Raw genomic sequence first — 18,950 nt, forward strand, 5'->3', positions numbered from 1 at the left:
CTAATGTGCACACATGCCAACTATTTATTAAAATAGTAAGAAGAACTACTTGTTCTCAGGATTTAGATTATTATGTTATATATATATATATATATTTGACTTAAAAAGCCATTTGCTCAATGACTCCATGTGTGAATACATTTGCAAAATTAAATAAAAAAGGAATAAATAACACTAGATATTTTTAGCTAACAGGATAGGCATGATGCCGATGTCTTTACAGACTTTGTACATATTCATTTTCTTTAAAACTTATTAGAACTGTTACATAGTTAATCTTTATTTTGAGTTAATCTTTATTTTGAGAGTTGTTAAGCCTAGTACAAATTTAAAGATTTTTTAAAAGTTCTGGTGGCTAGTCAACATATTTATTTACAATGAGATTGGTAGGAATTGTTTTGCCTCATAGATAAAATACTATTTTAGTGGGAACAAACTAAACAAACAAATAAGCACTTTTTATTTGCAAACAAATAAGCACTTGTGTGGATAGAGAAGGGGATAGGTGGGGACTCTCTGGGAATACCATGGTAATTAATCCTATTCAACATTTAAAAATCCCATAAACCTGTCAGATATACAAAATAAGGCAGCAGAAACCTGGAGTCAGAACAGCATTGGCAATGCCAGTAGGTAGATCCTAGTAGAACTGGGAATTACCTTTTAAGAGCTAAGGCTTTAGTAACAATAATAACAACAATGGTTAGCATTTAACAGAGAAAGGTAAGGCCTGTAATTTTTGGTTTAGGTGCAGCTAACTGCTACAATTAAAAAAGCAATACTTTCAATTGTATCTGGAAACCATAGTAAGTAGTTTCAAATTCTGTTTTGTTTTTCTTTAAGGCTGTTCCTACAATAACTTGAAAGCTAAAATGTACTGCTTTTTTTAAAAACTTAACACCATGTTTAATTTTTATCATAGCATGTTTTGACCTTTATAAATGTTCATAGTAGTATGTCTTCACCTACAATGGGAATTATTAGTAATTTAAAAAATGTTATTTTGCTTGTTTGTTTGAATTTTTATTGGTGTATAGTTGATTTATAATGCTGTGTTGCTGCCAAGTCACTTCAGTCATGTCCGACTCCGTGCGACCCCATAGACAGCAGCCCACCAGGCTCCCTGGTCCCTGGGATTCTCCAGGCAAGAACACTGAAGTGGGTTGCCATTTCCTTCTCCAATGCATGAAAGTGAAAAGTGAAAGTCGCTCAGTGATGTCCGACTCTTAGCGACCCCATGGACTGCAGCCTACCAGGCTCCCCCGTCCATGGGATTCTCCAGCCAAGAGTACTGGAGTGGGGTGCCGTGTTAGTTCCTGTCATAAAGCAAAGTGATTCAGTTATATATATGTGTGTGTGTGTGTGTATATATATAATTTTTTTCCCATTTAGGTTTTTTCCATTTAGGTTTTTATGGAGCATTAAGTAGAGTTCCCTGTACTATACAGTAGATCCTTATTAGTTATCTGTTTTATATATAGTAATGTGTATGCATATGTGCTAAGTCGCTTCAGTCGTGTCCACCTCTGTGCAACCCCGTGGACTGCAGCCTGCCAGGCTCCTCTCCGTGAGGTTCTCCAAGCAAGAATATTGGACTGGGTTGCCATACACTTCTCTAGGGGATCTTCCCAACCCAGGGACTGAACCCATGTCTTTCTCATCAGCCAGGCAGTTTCTTTACTACTAGTGCCAACGAGGATGCCCTAGTAATGTATATGGTGGTGGTGGTGGTTTATTCACTAAGTTATGTCTGACTCTTGTGACCCCATGGACTATAGCCCACCAGGTTCTTCTGTCCTTGGGATTTTCCAGACAAGAATACTGGAGTGGATTGCCATTTCCTTCTCCAGGGATCTCCTTGACCCAGGGATTGAACCCAGGTCTCTTTCATTGAAGGCAATTTCATTAATGACTGAGCTAGCAGGGAAGCTCTAGTAATGAGTATATGTTAAACTAAATCTTCCAATGTGTCCCTCTTTACCCCCTTATCCCCGGTAAAGTCATAAGTTTGTTTTCTACATTGGTAACTCTATTTCTGTTTTAGATAAATTTGTTTGTACCTTTTTTTTTTTTTTAAGAGTTCTCATATAAGTGATATCATATAACATTTGTCTTTCTTTGTCTGACTTACTTCTCTCGGTATGGCAATCTCTATATTTATCCATTTTGTTGCAAGTGCTATTATTTGCTTTTATTTACAACTGAGTAATATTCCACCATATGTATATACCAAAATTTAGTTTTTAAACATATTATTTGTAGCATATTTATTTTAGAATGTCAAGGTACATTAAAAATGTTGGCACTCATGTTCAGAGAATCCCAGTGAGCCATACAGAATGCCTTGAAAATAAAATAATTTTCATCCCACCAATGATTTCATATTATTGTATTTCAACTAAACTTTAAAAATTAATATTGACCCTAATGATTTTTAAATGTCTTTTAACTAGCTAGACATGTTATAAAGCCTAAAAGAGAACTTAGAAGATGTGATATATCCATGTGATTCTTTAAATACATTTATCACAGAGTAGCATCAGTTATATATGATCAAACAACTATTATTTATAATGTTAATTATCCTCTGTCCTTTTATGTTGTTTATTTTTTTAATATGATTGGTAATCTACAATTATCTTTTTTCCCAAGTTTTCTAATAATTTGCCCCACTCATCCTTTCTAGAATATTAACTCTCTAAGAGCAGAGTGTATTTTTCTTCCTTACTAATTAATCTCCAGTCCCCAGCTCTATTTCTGGCATTTGTTGGTTGCAAAGAAAGGAAACAAAAGAATGAAGGAAGGGAGAGAGGGAGAAGGAAAGAAAGAAAGTGTACAAGAACCTGTCTGGAGAGCCAAGTAATAAAAGATCCAACCTATATATTATCACGGGAAAAACTTAAAGGCAATGCCTGGAGATGTGTATTGTTACCACAAGAGTATATTTATTTTCTGAGCCTTGGGCTTTGATGTAATTTACACATTTGTCAAGTAAAGGAGTGAATATATCTGCCTCTCTTCAACTTCATAAATGTGATGGGTTTTCTTTAAAATAGAGGATCACTGAGCTCTAAGTCAGTACTAAGACCTTGTGATTCTGACACGTTCATGATTAGTTTGAGAAAAATAGTTTGCAAAGGATGAAGGAGAGCTCATGTTACTTGAACGTATTATCAAGTAGAAAAAAATATGCACAACCTGAGAGTTATTAGTTAGGTTTTATTTAGGACAAAATGAAGACTATAGACTGGGAGACAGCATTTCAGATAGCTCTCAGAAACTAGTCCAAAAAATAGGGGGAGGGACAGTGCATGTGATTTTGGTGAAGGTGGAGTACATGCAATCAAACACATGTTGTTTTTCAGAAGGTTTCTACTAATCTCATGAAGATTACTGCTAGTTATGAAGTGGGGGTATCACCGTGAAGGATTTTAGTGTTTTTCTAAATAGGAAGAGATTCAAGAATTGGGCTAATAAAATCTTCTCCTGAATAATCTCTAACTGAAGACCTGTTCTGCCAGTTTTGTCCAGAGCACAGAGTGCCTCATTCCTAATCTCTGCCCTGAATTCCTTTAAGGGTGTGTTATAGGTCAGCAGCAGCTGCAGAGGCTAAAGTTTTAACCTTGTAGAGGCAGATGGCAAGTGCCAATTTGTATTTGGCAAAGTTAATAGTATATTTCTTTTAAGTCCATCATTTCTCCTGTTGTAGCCATGCATTCTGGGAAACAAACTCACTCAGAAGGACAATGCAGATGGTGGAGTGCAGTTTATTACATTTGCGGGCCCAAGGCAGAGTTTCCTCTTAACCAAGGACCCCGACCAGTTTTTGTGAAAACCTTATATACCCTAAGTGTACTTGCCCAAACCCACGCCCCAAATTCCGTGAAACTAGTCTGAACAAAGGAAAAAGAAAGACACAAAAAAGTTCAGTTAAATTCAGTCGCTCAGTCGAGTCTGACTCTTTGCAACCCCATGACTCACAGCAAGCCAGGCCTCCCTATCCATCACCATCTCCCAGAGTTCATTCGAACTCACATCCTTCGAGTTGGTGATGCCATCCAGCCATCTCATCCCCTGTCGCCCCCTCTTCCTCCTGCCCCCAATCCCTCCCAGAATCAGAGTCTTTTCCAATGAGTCAACTCTTCGCATGAGGTGGCCAAAGCACTGGAGTTTCATTCAGCTTTAGCATCATTCCTTCCAAAGAACACCCAGGGCTAATCTCCTTTAGAATGGACTTGTTGGATCTCCTTGCAGTCCAAGGGACTCTCAAGAGTCTTCTCCAACACCACAGTTCAAAAGCATCAATTCTTTAACACTTAGCTTTCTTCACAGTCCAACTCTTGCATAGACACATGACCACTGGAAAAATCATAGCCTTGACTAGATGGCCCTTTGTGGGCAAAGTAATGTCTCTGCTTTTCCATATGCTATCTAGGTTGGTCATAATTTTTTTTCCAAGGAGTAAGCATCTTTTAATTTCATGGCTGCAGTCACCATTTGCAGTGATTCTGGAGCCCAGAAAAAGAAAGTCTGACACTGTTTCCACTCTTTCCCCATTTATTTCCCATGAAGTGATGGGACCAGATGCCATGATCTTCGTTTTCTGAATGTTGAGCTTTAAGCCAACTTTTTCACTCTCCTCTTTCACTTTCATCAAGAGGCTTTTTAGTTCCTCTTCACTTTCTGCCGTAAGGGTGGTATCATCTCCGTATCTGAGGTTTTTGATATTTCTCCCGGCAATCTTGATTCCAGCTTGTGTTTCTTCCAGCCCAGCATTTCTCATGATGTACTCTGCATAGAAGTTAAATAAGCAGGGTGACAATATACAGCCTTGATGTACTGCTTTTCCTATTTGGAACCAGTCTGTTGTTCCATATCCAGTTCTCACCGTTGCTTCCTGACCTGCATATAGGTTTCTCAAGAGGCAGATCAGATGGTCTGGTATTCCCATCTTTTTCAGAATTTTCCACACTTTATTGTGATCCACACAGTCAAAGGACTTGGCATAGTCAAGAAAGCACAAATAGATGTTTTTCTGGAACTCTCTTGCTTTTTCCATGATCCAGCAGATGTTGGCAATTTGATCTCTGGTTCCACTGCCTTTTCTAAAACCAGCTTGAACATCTGGAAATTCACAGTTCACGTATTGCTGAAGCCTGGCTTGGAGAATTTTGAGCATTACTTTACTAGCGTGTGAGATGAGTGCAATTGTGCAGTAGTTGAGCATTCTTTGGCATTGCTTTTCTTTGGGATTGGAATAAAAACTGACCTTTTCTAGTCCTGTGGCCACTGCTGAGTTTTCCAAATTTGCTGGCATATTGAGTGCAGCACTTTCAGAGCATCATCTTTCAGGATTTGAAATAGCTCAACTGGAATTCCATCACCTCCCCTAGCTTTGTTCGTAATGATGCTTTTTAAGGCCCACTTGACTTTACATTCCAAGATGTCTGGTTCTAGGTGAGTGATCATACCATCGTGATTATCTTGGTCATGAAGATCTTTTTTGTACAGTTTCTGGGTCTAATCCTTGATTTATATGCCTTAAACCTGGGTAGTCAACCGTGGACAATTATCAATGGAGTTGTGGTCATTCTCTGAGAAGTGTAATAGAATGTATGATTCTATTTGGTTACACAGATAATTAGGGTATTCTTTTAGGTGATGGAGAGCCCTGGGGCTCTTCCTTCGGGGGCCTGGTTTCCCAGTTGGTATGTCGTTTCCATAGATACTGGGCATATAACTCAAAGTCCACAGTCCTGCCCAAGATGGAGTCCTGCTCTCAAGATAGATAGAGCCTGTTCTATTTCCTCCTTCACTCCTGTTCCACTAAGGAGAGTAAAGAAAAGAAACAAAACTGGAAGATTTCACTCCTCTCTCTGATCTCCTACACAAATAGTCTCATCAGCATGACTCAAGACCACCAAAATCACATGCACTGTATCTCTTGCATGAAAGTTAATATAATAACTTTGGATTTCCAAATCATGCCTTATCCCCAGAAATCTAATACCCATATATCTCACAGCGGGAGACAACCCTCTACATCTGCCTCTGGCATTTTCTATTTCTCTTTCCAGTTCTTGTTGATCATCTGAGATACTGCATATTTTATAAGCATTTCTCAGAATTATTGTGTTTTGTTTCCAGACCACTGTGGGCTTCCCTTGTGGCTCAGCTATTAAAGAATCTGCCTGCAATGAGGGAGACCTGGGTTCCATCCCTGGGTTGGGAATATCCCCTAGAGAAGGGATAGGCTTCCCACTCCAGTATTCTGGCCTGGAGAATTCCTTGGACTCTATAGTTGGACGTGACTGAGCGACTTTCATTTCCAGACCACTACAGTCAAATGAATATTGTAATAATGCAAGTTACATGAATTTTTATTTCCTAATGAGTATATAGCTCAGTTGGTAAAAATGTGCCTGCAATGCAGGAGACCCCAGTTAGATTGCTGAGTCAGGAAGATCCCCTGGAGAAGGGATAGGCTACCCACTCCAGTATTCTTGGGCTTCCTTTGTGGCTCAGCTGGTAAAGAATCTACTTGCAATGCAGAAGACCTGGGTTCAATCCCTGGGTTGGGAAGATCCCCTGGAGAAGGGAAAGGCTACCCACTCCAGTATTCTGGCCTGGAGAATACCGTGGACTATACAGTCCGTGGGGTTGCAAAGAGTTGGACATGACTAAGCAACTTTCACTTTCAGTGAGTAAAAAAGTTACATTTTCACTACACAATATTCTATTAAATGTGCAATAACATTATATATAAGGGCATCCCTGGTGACTCAGATGGTAAAGAATTCACCTGTAATGCAGGAGACCTGGGTTCAATCCCTGGGTGGGAAGATCCCCTGGAGAAGGGACAGCTACCCACTCCAGTGTTCTTGCCTGGAGAATTCCAAGGACAGAGAAGCCTGGCAGGCTAGTCGATGGGGTCACAATTATTCGGACATGACTGAGTGACTTTCACTTCACTTCACTTCATTACATATAAAGAAATAATGTACTTATCCTAATTAAAATATATTTTAAAATGACAGTATGTTCAGTGAATCTGGCTTTGCCAGTAGTCTCTATGTCAGATGTAACACATGCATTTTGAAGAGGTTAGACTGGAAAGGTTTTAGAACCAGAGCCAGAAAATAAATGAAATAAATGTCCTACAAATTTGAATTCCCAGTGCCAGAGTGCTTAATGTATTACTGCTTCTATCTTATTTTACATTTTCTTCTCAACAGTCAAACACACAGCTCTTTAAGGCTATCAGAACCCAGAATATCTAAAGCAATTTTCCCATGATGGTTAAAAGGTCACAAGATAATAACTCCTACATTGAAACACCTCACACCATGCCAAATATCCCATCAGGAAACAAAGGAGAAACATGCTTACCAGGAAGCATGTCTTAAGTAAGCTATTTCATTGAACAGACATGGAATAAATGAGGAAAATATATATTAAACAATGGATTTATGAAGGGATGAATCACTTAACCCCTCTATCATAGCAGGCCAAATATCACTGAACAGCTATATATATATATGTAATCTCACTAGCCAGGACCATGCACTTTTCTAAAGCACATTCCTTAAAACAGTATATCCAGCTTGAGTTATATCATCATGATCGAATCAAGATCAAATCAAAAGCAAGCTAGTCTTATGCCAAAATCAGTATTAAGGAAAAGGATAGACATCTGTTCTCTTGGTTTATACACAATTTACCTTGAATAAAATATTAGAACAGAAATTAATATGAGACAATGATGAAAGCTTCTCTTCCAACTTTCTGTTCCATCATTTCACAAAGTATGTGAATTAAAGCCAGCAAAAATAGTATTAAAGTATCTGACCAGATTCCATTATCACTGCATCCTAAAAACTACTGTGGTGCTGGCCCCACAGGTCTTTAGAAAGAGCACAGTGAGGTAAGATCAAAAACACTGCCCCTCTGCCACCTGGGAAAAGGCTTTTCTCATCAACTAACAAACAACAGATGGAGAGTGGCTGAGAGCTTGGTTGCTTTCTAAACAGAAAAGCAGTATTTGTTTTCCCATTAGGCTTATAGGAGAAATAGCTCTAGCCATTAAGTAGTTTTGTTAATCCCTCCAGCTGGACTGTGCGAAAGCCAAGGACTTTACCACTCACTATCAACCATATCTATTTATATGGAAAGCAGATAAATCACTCACATTTTTCCTCCTCTAAGGCAGTAAATGCCAGCTTAGCCAATGAAATTTGAATACAGTAAATAAGAATAGAGAGCACATGATGTTGTGAAAGCTATATTTAGCAGTGCAAACACTGTCATTGCGTGTCACCACTCAGGTGACTGGGGTAGGAGCTTCTAGTGATGCATAGGCTAAGCTCCATCCTCAGAGCTGTCTCTGCAGCTCATCCTCATGCAGGCATGACAACTTTTAACACCAGGGTGTTCCATAAAAGAGTTAAAAATAGCTCATTAAAATAGACATTATTATCACCAATCTGCCATTGTTATGACAAAGTCTCAATCTTTCAAACTATATGTAACCATAATATACACAAGCTGGTGTGGAAAACTCCAATGAATTTTTATAATTAGAAGCACATTTGTGTATATATAAATCATTATTTTTAACATTAAATGATTATGTCTGAGTGTATACTATATGTGTTTCACTTGACTAAAACTGTTTTTATATATATATATATGCATATTTGTATTTATAATCTGCACACCAACCAGGAGAAGTAGAGGTTGCTATCATTAATTTCTTAGTGAGAAAAGGTTGAGTGACTTGCCAGAAATTATCGAGCTATTATGTAGCCTTGGCATGGTCTAAACCCAAAGCTGGCTGACTTCAAAGCTTGTGTTTCCTGATTGCACCAACTTTAACAAAACGTACACGGTAAAGTAAACCTCCAAGCAATGTGAACCACTCCCTCTGTGGACAAATATGAAAGACTGTTGGACACAGGCATGCAGCTACCTGGGGAAAAGGAATGTTTGAAAAATCTTGGGGAGCCCTTTTACCAGACAAGCTACAGTCAAAATCAGTAGAATCTTAAAACAGCTACTGCCACAGTCCAAGGAACAGAGCACAGAGCAGAAAAGCATTTTGGCGATTTTTCTCACCCGTGCTTGGGTAGATTCCCATCATCAATTGGTGCATTAATTCTAACTGGCTCCTGGAAACAGTAATTTGCTTAATAGCTCCTTTGTGATCCAGGGAGTTAGTTCAGAATCCCAAATGGCTTCACTTCCAGCTTGGGAGGATGTTAGACAAAAGAGAGAAAAAAAAAAAATCTAACTTCATTTTTCACAAATAATAGGAAGATGAAAATTGGAACAAGCTACTGACTATTTTTGTTGGGAAAGAGCTGTTCCATTTTGACATGGGTCACTGAGACTTAGGAGGCAATTTTCATGTAGAAGTAAAGTAACTCCTTGAGTCAATGTAAGTAAAGCAAAGTAAATGAGTAAAATACAAAAATGCCCCTTTAATGTTCAAGTTTTCTGGGTCCTACTGGGAGATTTTTGTATTAGAACTTTCAGGCTAAATTCTAAGTATCTGTCTGAGTGTCAAAATAAACTAAGTCAAATTTATAATTTTATGTCATTGAAACACTTGAAAATAAATGTCCAGTAACTGAAAACCCAGGTTTCCTATAAGTTCAGTTCTTTGCTCAAGTGTAGACTTAAATTACCTATAGAAATGTTAAGACACTGATATAATTGCATGATTTTAATTTTCTTTTCAGGTGATAAAACAGGAAGAACTTGGCAAGGACCTTTCTGATTGTACTTTGTATGATCTACTGAAATATGATGATTTTAACTCAGACAAGCACCTGGCTCTTGAAGAATTTTATAGAACATTCCGTGAGTATAAGATTCATTTTCTAATTCCTCTTTTTTCTTTTCCTGATTCATTACCCAATATGATGTGTTTGCTTGATCTCAAAGTACAAGCTGCTACTGAAGAGAAGTGATACAACTGATAAAATTTAAGGGTTTGGCTCTATTGAAAAGAATGTAAGAGGTAAGGGATTTAATATTCTAAAATAAAGAGCTAGAAATATTCAGTAGCCCTTGCTATCAGTTCTTGATTCTAGTTTAGCTATTAATTCCACAATGCTATTTCCAAGGTTATTTTAGACCAGGAACAGTACTTCATTGTTTGTCACTGCTTATCAAAAGCAATTTAATTATTTACACAGTGACTCTTTTACCTTATAGGTAAAATAAAGTTGTTTAATAGTTTACATATATGATAACAAAATTAGCATATGAATGAAAATTTATATTTACGTTAAGATACTTTAGAATGAATGATATATGTATAAATGCTTTAAGACTTCTTCAAATTGAATGTTTATACTTTGTATTGCAAAATTGTAAAGATGATTTTGTTTTAAAAAGCTACATGCCAGGTTATTCTTTAAAAATAATTCCAAAGAAAAAAAACTAGGAGACAGAAAAACAGAAAGGAATGTTTTCAGAGTGTGTGTTAGAAAAAAGGTGGGGGGGAATCATTAAATAAGCTGGTTGGTATTTGAAAATCACAAAGTAATCTAAGTTAAAGGGCATTTTAGATAAATAGATTGTCTTTAATATTTTTATATGTATTCACATATGTATGGCTTTCCAAATATATACACATGTATTTTTTTTCCAAAAAGACAGGAAATAGACTGTGTTTCATATAAAAAGATCATGTTTGAATTATGCCTGTCATACATCAGCTGTCTGATATTGGAAAAAATTACTTAAATCTCTAAAAATTCATATGAATAATGATAGTAATTATCACATCATTTTACATTAAACATTGGTCATATTTTATGTGGTATTTGATACTAGCAAAGTAATAAATATGAAAGAGTTGCAGGTTATAAAGCTTTAAGGCAAGAAGTTAGTATGCTCTTCAGATTTAATTAAGCTGTATTTCCACTTTAAATTGCAAGCATAATACAAGATGGGATATCTCAGTAAACATTTCATCCTTTAAAGGTGTGTACAACTTTTCAAAGGTAAGAAGAGAGCAGCATTATCATTGGAAGATTATATGAAGAAACTGAAACATGAGAAATTAAGAATTAAGTGGCTGAATTTATAATTGAATCTATAGTTAAGAAGTCTATGTGTTTGTCATTGAACTTCACTCTGTAGCAAGCATTCTTTTGTATGCTTTAGGATAACAGGAATACTGTGGTTTATCAGGAAAACATATTATATTATAAAAAATCACATTATATTATGTTATACCAAATCATTTAAGATAGAAGGAGATAAATGTCATAGAAAGTCCTACACAAAATATTCAGTGAATTAAGAATATAATCTCCCCCTTGGGGAATCAAGGAGAGGTGGTGGAGGTAGTAATAATTGAATGAGTCTTCAGGATGAGTGGATTTGGACTTTGTTGGATGAGACACGGAAGATGGACAAACAGAATAGTGTCAGAGAGGAAGAAATGTTCCACGACCCTTCTAGACTTCTCTGACTGGCCTAAGGATCAAGTTGTCATGAGGCATATTAGCAGGAGAAAATCAAACAAAGTTTAATAATGTATATAAATGGGAGAGACCCAGGAAAACCAAAACCGTCACTTTAAGTAGTAAAACCCTTACCTTAAGTACTGTCCTCAATGACTGAAACCCTTACCTTAAATGACTGAAAACCTCACCTTGAGTACCATCCTCAGCTAAAGACAAAAGAGGACTTCAGAGGGCAGGAAGGCAATTTTCAGACAAATGAAATAGCAGATGTTTGGTAAACAAATGTTTGCTGGGCCCTGCAGAGAAAATAGAACATAGGAATTTTAACAAATAGAGATTTGCTAAGTTCCTCCCTGTCCACACCTAGTTCACATTAGAGTTAGCCTACAGTGACAGCTCCCTTCCTGGAACAGGTCTTCTATCTGCTTTCTTTTAGGCAGTTAGGGGGAAAATTGAAATTTACTGTCTCAGTCTTTTGGGCTTTGATTGTCTCTTTAGTACACAAGTAGTATGTATACTAAAGAGACATTTTAGGGTGTCAAGTGTGCTTCCTATAGTGGCATAAATAAAATCTCAGCTGCATGATATACCACAGTATTTAGAGAAAGTCTATGAACTATTATTACTATTTTACTAACTTATTTTATTAAACAGGGAGTCTAATCTAACAACTACTATTCCACACTCTCATAATATTAAGACACTGGGATTTGGCTAAATAAAAGTACTTGAAATTTGTAGCAATAGCAGGCAACATTTTTAATGGTATACAAACTATCAAGTGTGAATAAGAGAATTAAATATGTTTCTATAGGATTTTTATTTGAAATGTAGTTATTGTTGATGGTGGAAAAGTGGGGCTAGAAAATGACAAAACAATGAAAATAAAGTGTGAATAACATTATTTTTGTGATAACATGGCGAAGACTGAATAGTGATCCCTAGCAATATCAATCAGAGAAAGCAATGGCACCCCACTCCAGTACTCTTGCCTGGAAAATCCCATGGAAGGAGGAGCCTGGTAGGCTGCAGTCCATGGGGTCGCTAAGAGTCTGACATGACTGAACGACTTCACTTTCACTTTTCACTTTCATGCATTGGAGAAGGAAATGGCAACCCACTCCAGTGTTCTTGCCTGGAGAATCCCAGGGACGGCGGTGCCTGGTAGGCTGCTGTCTATGAGGTCGCACAGAGTAGGACACGACTGAAGCGACTTAGCAGTAGCAGCAGCAGCAGCAGCAGCAGCAATATTACTACATAAGAATCTTCTCAAGAATACTACTATCTGGCCCCTATCAAGGGGAAAATATGATACTGTGTTTGAGAGATGATTTGAGGCTGCTAAGGAAGGCAAGGTAGTCAGTATATTGTAAAGATAAATAAAATTATGCAATTTAGAAATCTGAAGCATTAGTATAAGCATTCGATAGAGACATAGTGAAACATGGTTTATAAAGGAACAATTGGGCACTAGGAACAATTGAATTTGGATAGAAGAAAATCTATATGATTCTGTTGATGGCTGGAAGGTAATATGGTGTCAATTTTACAGAAATTATTTATATGAAATACCATGAAATTGAATGAATATCATTAATAATTCTGCTATTAGGTGAAAATTGTGTCTAATACAAAAGGTTTACATTTTAAATATTTTTGAACCATAAAGAGATAATGGGTAATGCAAGCACTTGGCAATTGGCAATCATATTATGAGCTTTTATCATTTTGAATCATCACAAAACATTTTCTTAACTATGATAAAATTATTTTAACAATCAGTTGGAAAAGATAATGTTTTTCTAAGTAATTCTAGAATTATCTGGAGTGTTTTAATATTCCTTGTGGTTTAACCAAGAAATTTTCCATATAGTTTTACATTTTTAGTGTTTCAACCTTATTAAACAGGGCAACCAGTTCTATAATGACTTCTTGGAGAGAGCAAAACTAACTTGTATGGATTGTCTGTATCAGCAAGGCATTTATATGTGAGTAGGAAACATACGCGGAAAAGGCAATGGCACCCCACTCCAGTACTCGTGCCTGTAAAATCCCATGGATGGAGGAGCCTGGTAGGCTGCAGTCCATGTGGTCGCTAGGAGTCGGACACGACTGAGCGACTTCCCTTTCAATTTTCACTTTCCACTTTCATGCACTGGAGAAGGAAATGGCAACCCACTCCAGTGTTGTTGCCTAGAGAATCCCAGGGACGGGGGAGCCTGGTGGGCTGCCGTCTCTGGGGTCACACAGAGTTGGACACGACTGAAGCGACTTAGCAGCAGCAGCAGCAGCAGGAAACATACGCCTATTTTTTTTTCTCTCCTTCTGTTTTAATACAACTAAACCCACCTCAGTTTTGTGACAGGATTTGTGTAATGACATGATTTTAAAAAGTAATTCTATTTAAAATATTAATATTATGAATAAAAATGTATAAAAATAGTGAAAAGGCAATCCATTTTAAAATTATGTACTAAGTACCTATGTGTATGCTCTGCTATGCTAAGTTGCTTCAGTTGTGTCCGACTCTGTGCGACCCCATAGACAGCAGCCCATTAGGCTCCTCTGTCCCTGGGATTCTCCAGGCAAGAATACTGGAGTGGGTTGCCATTTCCTTCTCCAAAGCATGAAAGTAAAAAGTGAAAGTGAAGTCGCTCAGTCGTGTCCGACTCTTAGCGACCCCATGGACTGCAGCCTACCAGGCTCCTCCGTCCATGGATTTTCCAGGCAAGAGTACTGGAGTGGCGTGCCATTGCCTTCTCTGACCTATGTGTATAGAGTGCTGTATTAGTTAAAGTAACTTGAAAAAGATGTTTTCTTTCCCTGAGGGATACATCATCTCAGACAATGATAAAAATGACAGATGAAGGAAGGGTAAATACTAATCATTTTTCATACATAGAATTCATTCCCTCAGATAGTTTCTAAAACGAAAGCACAGAAAACTAAAAAGTCCCTGAATGAATATCCAAGAGAAAAAACTAAGGCCAGAGAAGTTAAATTTATCTTTATCCACTCATTATTTAACTGCTGGATATAAGGATAGAATTCTTGAATTCCAGTTAATAAACTGCTATCATATAAAATGGGAAAAAGTTTGCAAAGCAAGTAGGTAAATGTTAATGGTAAAGAAAAAAAGCCAGCACATCATCAAGTGTTATTACATTATATTAGAGTGTTGTTTTCACACTTATAAAGTTTTTCATAATTTTTTTTCCATTTTGGATAAGATGAATTATTTTATTACTTCCTAATAAGCATTATGTGACATTCTTAATTTCTCTCCAGTGTTTTTGACATTAGTAAAAAATCCTTTGAGTTTTCTAAGATACCTAAATCCCTCACTCTCACTGCAAGTATCAAATATCTTAAATCATGCTTTCTTTGGTTAACAAACTTGGAAATATGTGTAATGGGATCCAATAAATACTAAGTGAGGCCAGACATAGTTTTGAATACTTAGAGGAAATACTAAACCTTCTTTTCAAATTGTGGACACCCTGCATCCCTGCATTTTGTTGTCTCAAGAGTAAAATGTGTAGATTTGCAGTGTAAAGAGTGCTTAGAATTAAAAACAGATAGTATTTTTATTAACTATAAGGACTTGTACTGGCAAATAGAGACAGTACAACTGAAAATCAACTGAAAACCAACTGAAAATCAAAATACAGTGTTTGATTAAGTTTGACTTGCCTTGAAATATATGTTTTTGCTTCAAATCCATAGGTAAGTACAAGTAATTCACCATCAGACAATATGATCACACACAGAATTTCAGAAATGATGTTTAAATAAATGTCTATATATATTTAGTTTTGCGCATTCAGTTGGGATAATAAAGTGAAATTATATGACTATTAATTTTAGGAAATACTCATTTTCATTTGGACATTCTAGATTGCCCAAATTAGTGCAGTTGTCTACCCCCTAAATATATATTTGTTTTGGAAATGCTTTTCAAGTACTTAATTTCCTAAGTTAAACTATATAGTGCTTTGATTTAAAATTGTATGGAGTGAGGAGTTTGTGTAATTCTGACATTCTTGAAATTCTATTAAATAAGTATGAGTTGTAGTTCCCTAAGCCATTTACATACACTTTAAGACATGTATGTGTTCTAGTGATTACAGGTCTAATGTCACCCTTAAATATATCTTTATTCAATTCAGAAACAATCTCTATGTGGAAGGATCTACAGGAAGATATTTTTCTACTATGCATAAAGTAATTCGGTTTTTGCAAGCCTAATGCATCAATTGTGAGATTTATATTGAAACTAATTGTACAATATCTGTCTCTCATTTTTAAAAAAGAATAATTAGGATTCTAAATTTTTTTTAAATGCAAGAGTTACTTTAAATCACCTAAGTCTTCATGATTATATGTGAAAGGCTTCTTAATGGAGTATAGATTTGATAGTGACATTATAAGGAAAAGAAAATTTATTTTTCTAGGAAATCACAGTTGCTGCAATAAAATGTTAATTATCAGAACCATCTAATAATTCAAGCAATGAAATATAAGTATCATATTAACATTCATTGACATTACATCATTAGTATATGAAAGTTCTTTATTTGAGAAAAATAGCTGAATTTAGTGACCAATTAAGAATGTTGAAGCATGTGAAAGTGATGGAGACAGGACTAGAAGAGCAGTAGCAATAATGTAAGGATGTGTCCGTATTTGGAAAATAGCTTACAAGTAGAATTAGCTGGATTAGATGAGTGATTACATACACATGGGAGGGAGAGGATAGGGTCAAGGATAATGTCAAATTATCTAGTTTGCATACAAAGCTAAATAATGATGCTACTCATTAAGTTAGGAAGCACAGGAAAAGAAACAAGTTTGGGGAGTATATCTAGTTAAATTTTAGACATATTGGCATATTCAAATAGAAACTTTTAGTTGGAGAATCAGGTGGCCCAGAGTCAGGTGAGAGCTATGGTCACAAGGAGAGACATAGAGCATGTAGTTAAAATTTGATTCTGTGGCAAGGATGGAGGTATTCAAGGTAAGTACAGGAAGTCCCCTTCATGAACAAGTTCCATGCCAAGAGCTGATTCATAAGTCTAATTTGTTCATAAATCCAACAAAGTTAGCCTAGCTACCCAACTAACACAATCAGCTATATAGTACTGTACTATATAATAGGTTTATAATACTTTTCACACAAATAATACATAAAAACACATTTTTAATCTTATAGTACAGTACCTTGAAAAGTACAGTAGTACAGTACAACAGCTGGCACACAGGGGCTGACATTGAGTAAGCAGGCAGGAGGAGTTATTGACTGGAGAATGGAGAGGAGGTGGCAGATGGTAGAGCTAGCTGAAAGATCATCAGCAAGAGGAGATGGAGAGAAAGCTGCAATTTCACTTATGCCTGACACTGAGGGAACGCATCTTTGAAAGTTCACTTGAAGAGTCATATGTAGGAGACTTACTGTTTGTGGAGAGAAGAGTAAAACGGCAGTAGGAAACTAAAACTAAACAATAGCACAGAGAGATAGGAGGAAAGCCAAAGGAGTACACCATCGTGGACTTTTAGTAAGGAATTGTTTTCAAGGCTAAGTTCAAAGCAAGAAAGTATACAACAGATGAATGGGCACTGGACTGGCAATAAGGAAGTTACTGGTAACTTTGGTCATGGCACTTTGCAGCAGAGATGTAAGTGTAGACAGTTAAGTGCTAGTGGCTGAAAAGTTGGATATTAAAAAATCAAAAAAATTCTGAGCAAAGAAGCAGAGCACATAAATGTACATTAAAGTATATATTTAGTTAAAATCTAAAATATATAAAACTCATTTGTGGTTATAGTAGTTAATGTGAATGGTCCCCTTTGGGAACACAGGCAAGAGAAAGACTTCTAAGGTGCTGGCAAGCTTATACTATTTATCTGGATTAAAAAATCCCACACTGATTTGGGAAATGCTGCGTTGGATTGAGAGAACTGCTATATTCATAAAAGAATCCATACTGGATCATTGTAGAATAAAATTTTGCAGGAACTTTATAAAACTTTGGCTGATTCACTGGAGAAATCAATCTTCTACTACGAGCTTTGATTACAAAGTTAGTTCACATGTGTGTATGGCTGTACTCTTCTGTGTTGGAGTATGCAGATATGCCCTGATGGTTGGATAAATACAGAATCACTGTCTTACAGATGGTTACACTGTGTGTTATTTTTGCTGTGTCTGGGTTCTAGCCACTATAAAAAATACTGTTGCAAAACATGATTGTTGAAATTTTATGTATACACATATATTCCAAAAGGACAGTTTCTTGGTCTTAAACAAACAACAAAACAAAACAAAACAAAACAAAAAAACTTTTATACCCTAACTGTTAATACAAGAACAACTGATGAGGTAATACAGATTTGAACTATAATTTTAAAATCTTCAAAACTGTAAGATTATATCTTAAATCTTTCCAATTTGGAGATGACTCTGTCCTCATCCTGTTTATATTACCTTAATCTGGTGTAGCTGGTACACCTTTATGCTTCCCTTTTTACCTATAAACACTGGCATTCTACATGCTCTGATCTCTCACAGGTAAATTTTGTTTGTTGACCTGTTTGTTACTTTTAAACGCAGACTCAGTTAGATATTTCAGCTTCTATTATTTCAAGTGAAACACTTCTATATATTTCTTGACATTTTGACTCTTCTGTCATATAGATATTGAAAATAAGGACTTGTCTGAAACAAAGTGAAATAGAAATAAAAAATAATGAAATGGTAACTGACCAATTATTCTTATTTTTCACATTGTGACATACCTTGTTAATCATAATTTAGTGCATCTGACTTAAAATTACTTTTCGCTTATTTCACTATAATATTCTGGGAAGGACTTTGCCTGAGGCTGTTTGTAGATTTTCACAACATCTGTAATTCACTGGTAAAGAATCTGCCTGCAGTGTGGGAGACCTGGGTTTGATCCCTGGGTGGGGAAGATCTCCTGGAGAAGGAAATGGTAACCCACTCCAATAGTCTTGCCTGGAGAATCCCATGGATGGAGAAGCCTGGTAGGCTACAGTCCACAGGGTCGCAAAGAGTCAGACAGAACTGAGTGACTTCACTTTCACTTTTCACCAAACTCCAGTACTCTTGCCTGGAGAATTCCATGGACAGAGAAGCCTGACAGGCTACAATTCATGGATTCACAAAGAGTCAGACACTGTTGAGTGACTAAATATTTTGCTTTCACACTTAAGCTTTGTTAACCCCCTGTTCTTAATACCAGTTTCTCAGAAACACCTTGAACTGAAGTTTGCATTGTCCTTTTGTGGTATGAAACCATATCTGGTTGGCATCTCCTCATAGTGGCTTTACTGTGAAGATTCCAGCCACACTGCTTCCAAAGAGCCCATCTATTTGGATATGAAACAGTGGCTGCAGATTGGCAACAAAGCCTTTGCTTCATTTTAAAGTAACTCAGATTCCCAAACTGA

The 18,950-nt window shown here is 36.5% G+C and overlaps 1 protein-coding gene across 4 annotated transcripts in view; it reads left to right on the forward strand.

The window, feature by feature from the left end:
- Positions 1–18,950, forward strand: part of FSTL5 (follistatin like 5) — a 935,726-nt gene that overhangs the window by 484,020 nt on the left and 432,756 nt on the right. For all 4 annotated transcript variants that reach the window (XM_070769158.1, XM_070769157.1, XM_070769159.1 and 1 more), the window contains exon 6: positions 9,741–9,861. In XM_070769158.1, coding sequence (XP_070625259.1) covers positions 9,741–9,861 — 121 coding nt within the window. The remainder of the gene's footprint in view (positions 1–9,740; positions 9,862–18,950) is intronic.

This window comes from Bos indicus, chromosome 17 (assembly GCF_029378745.1).
Source record: "Bos indicus isolate NIAB-ARS_2022 breed Sahiwal x Tharparkar chromosome 17, NIAB-ARS_B.indTharparkar_mat_pri_1.0, whole genome shotgun sequence".
Lineage (NCBI taxonomy): Eukaryota > Metazoa > Chordata > Mammalia > Artiodactyla > Bovidae > Bos > Bos indicus.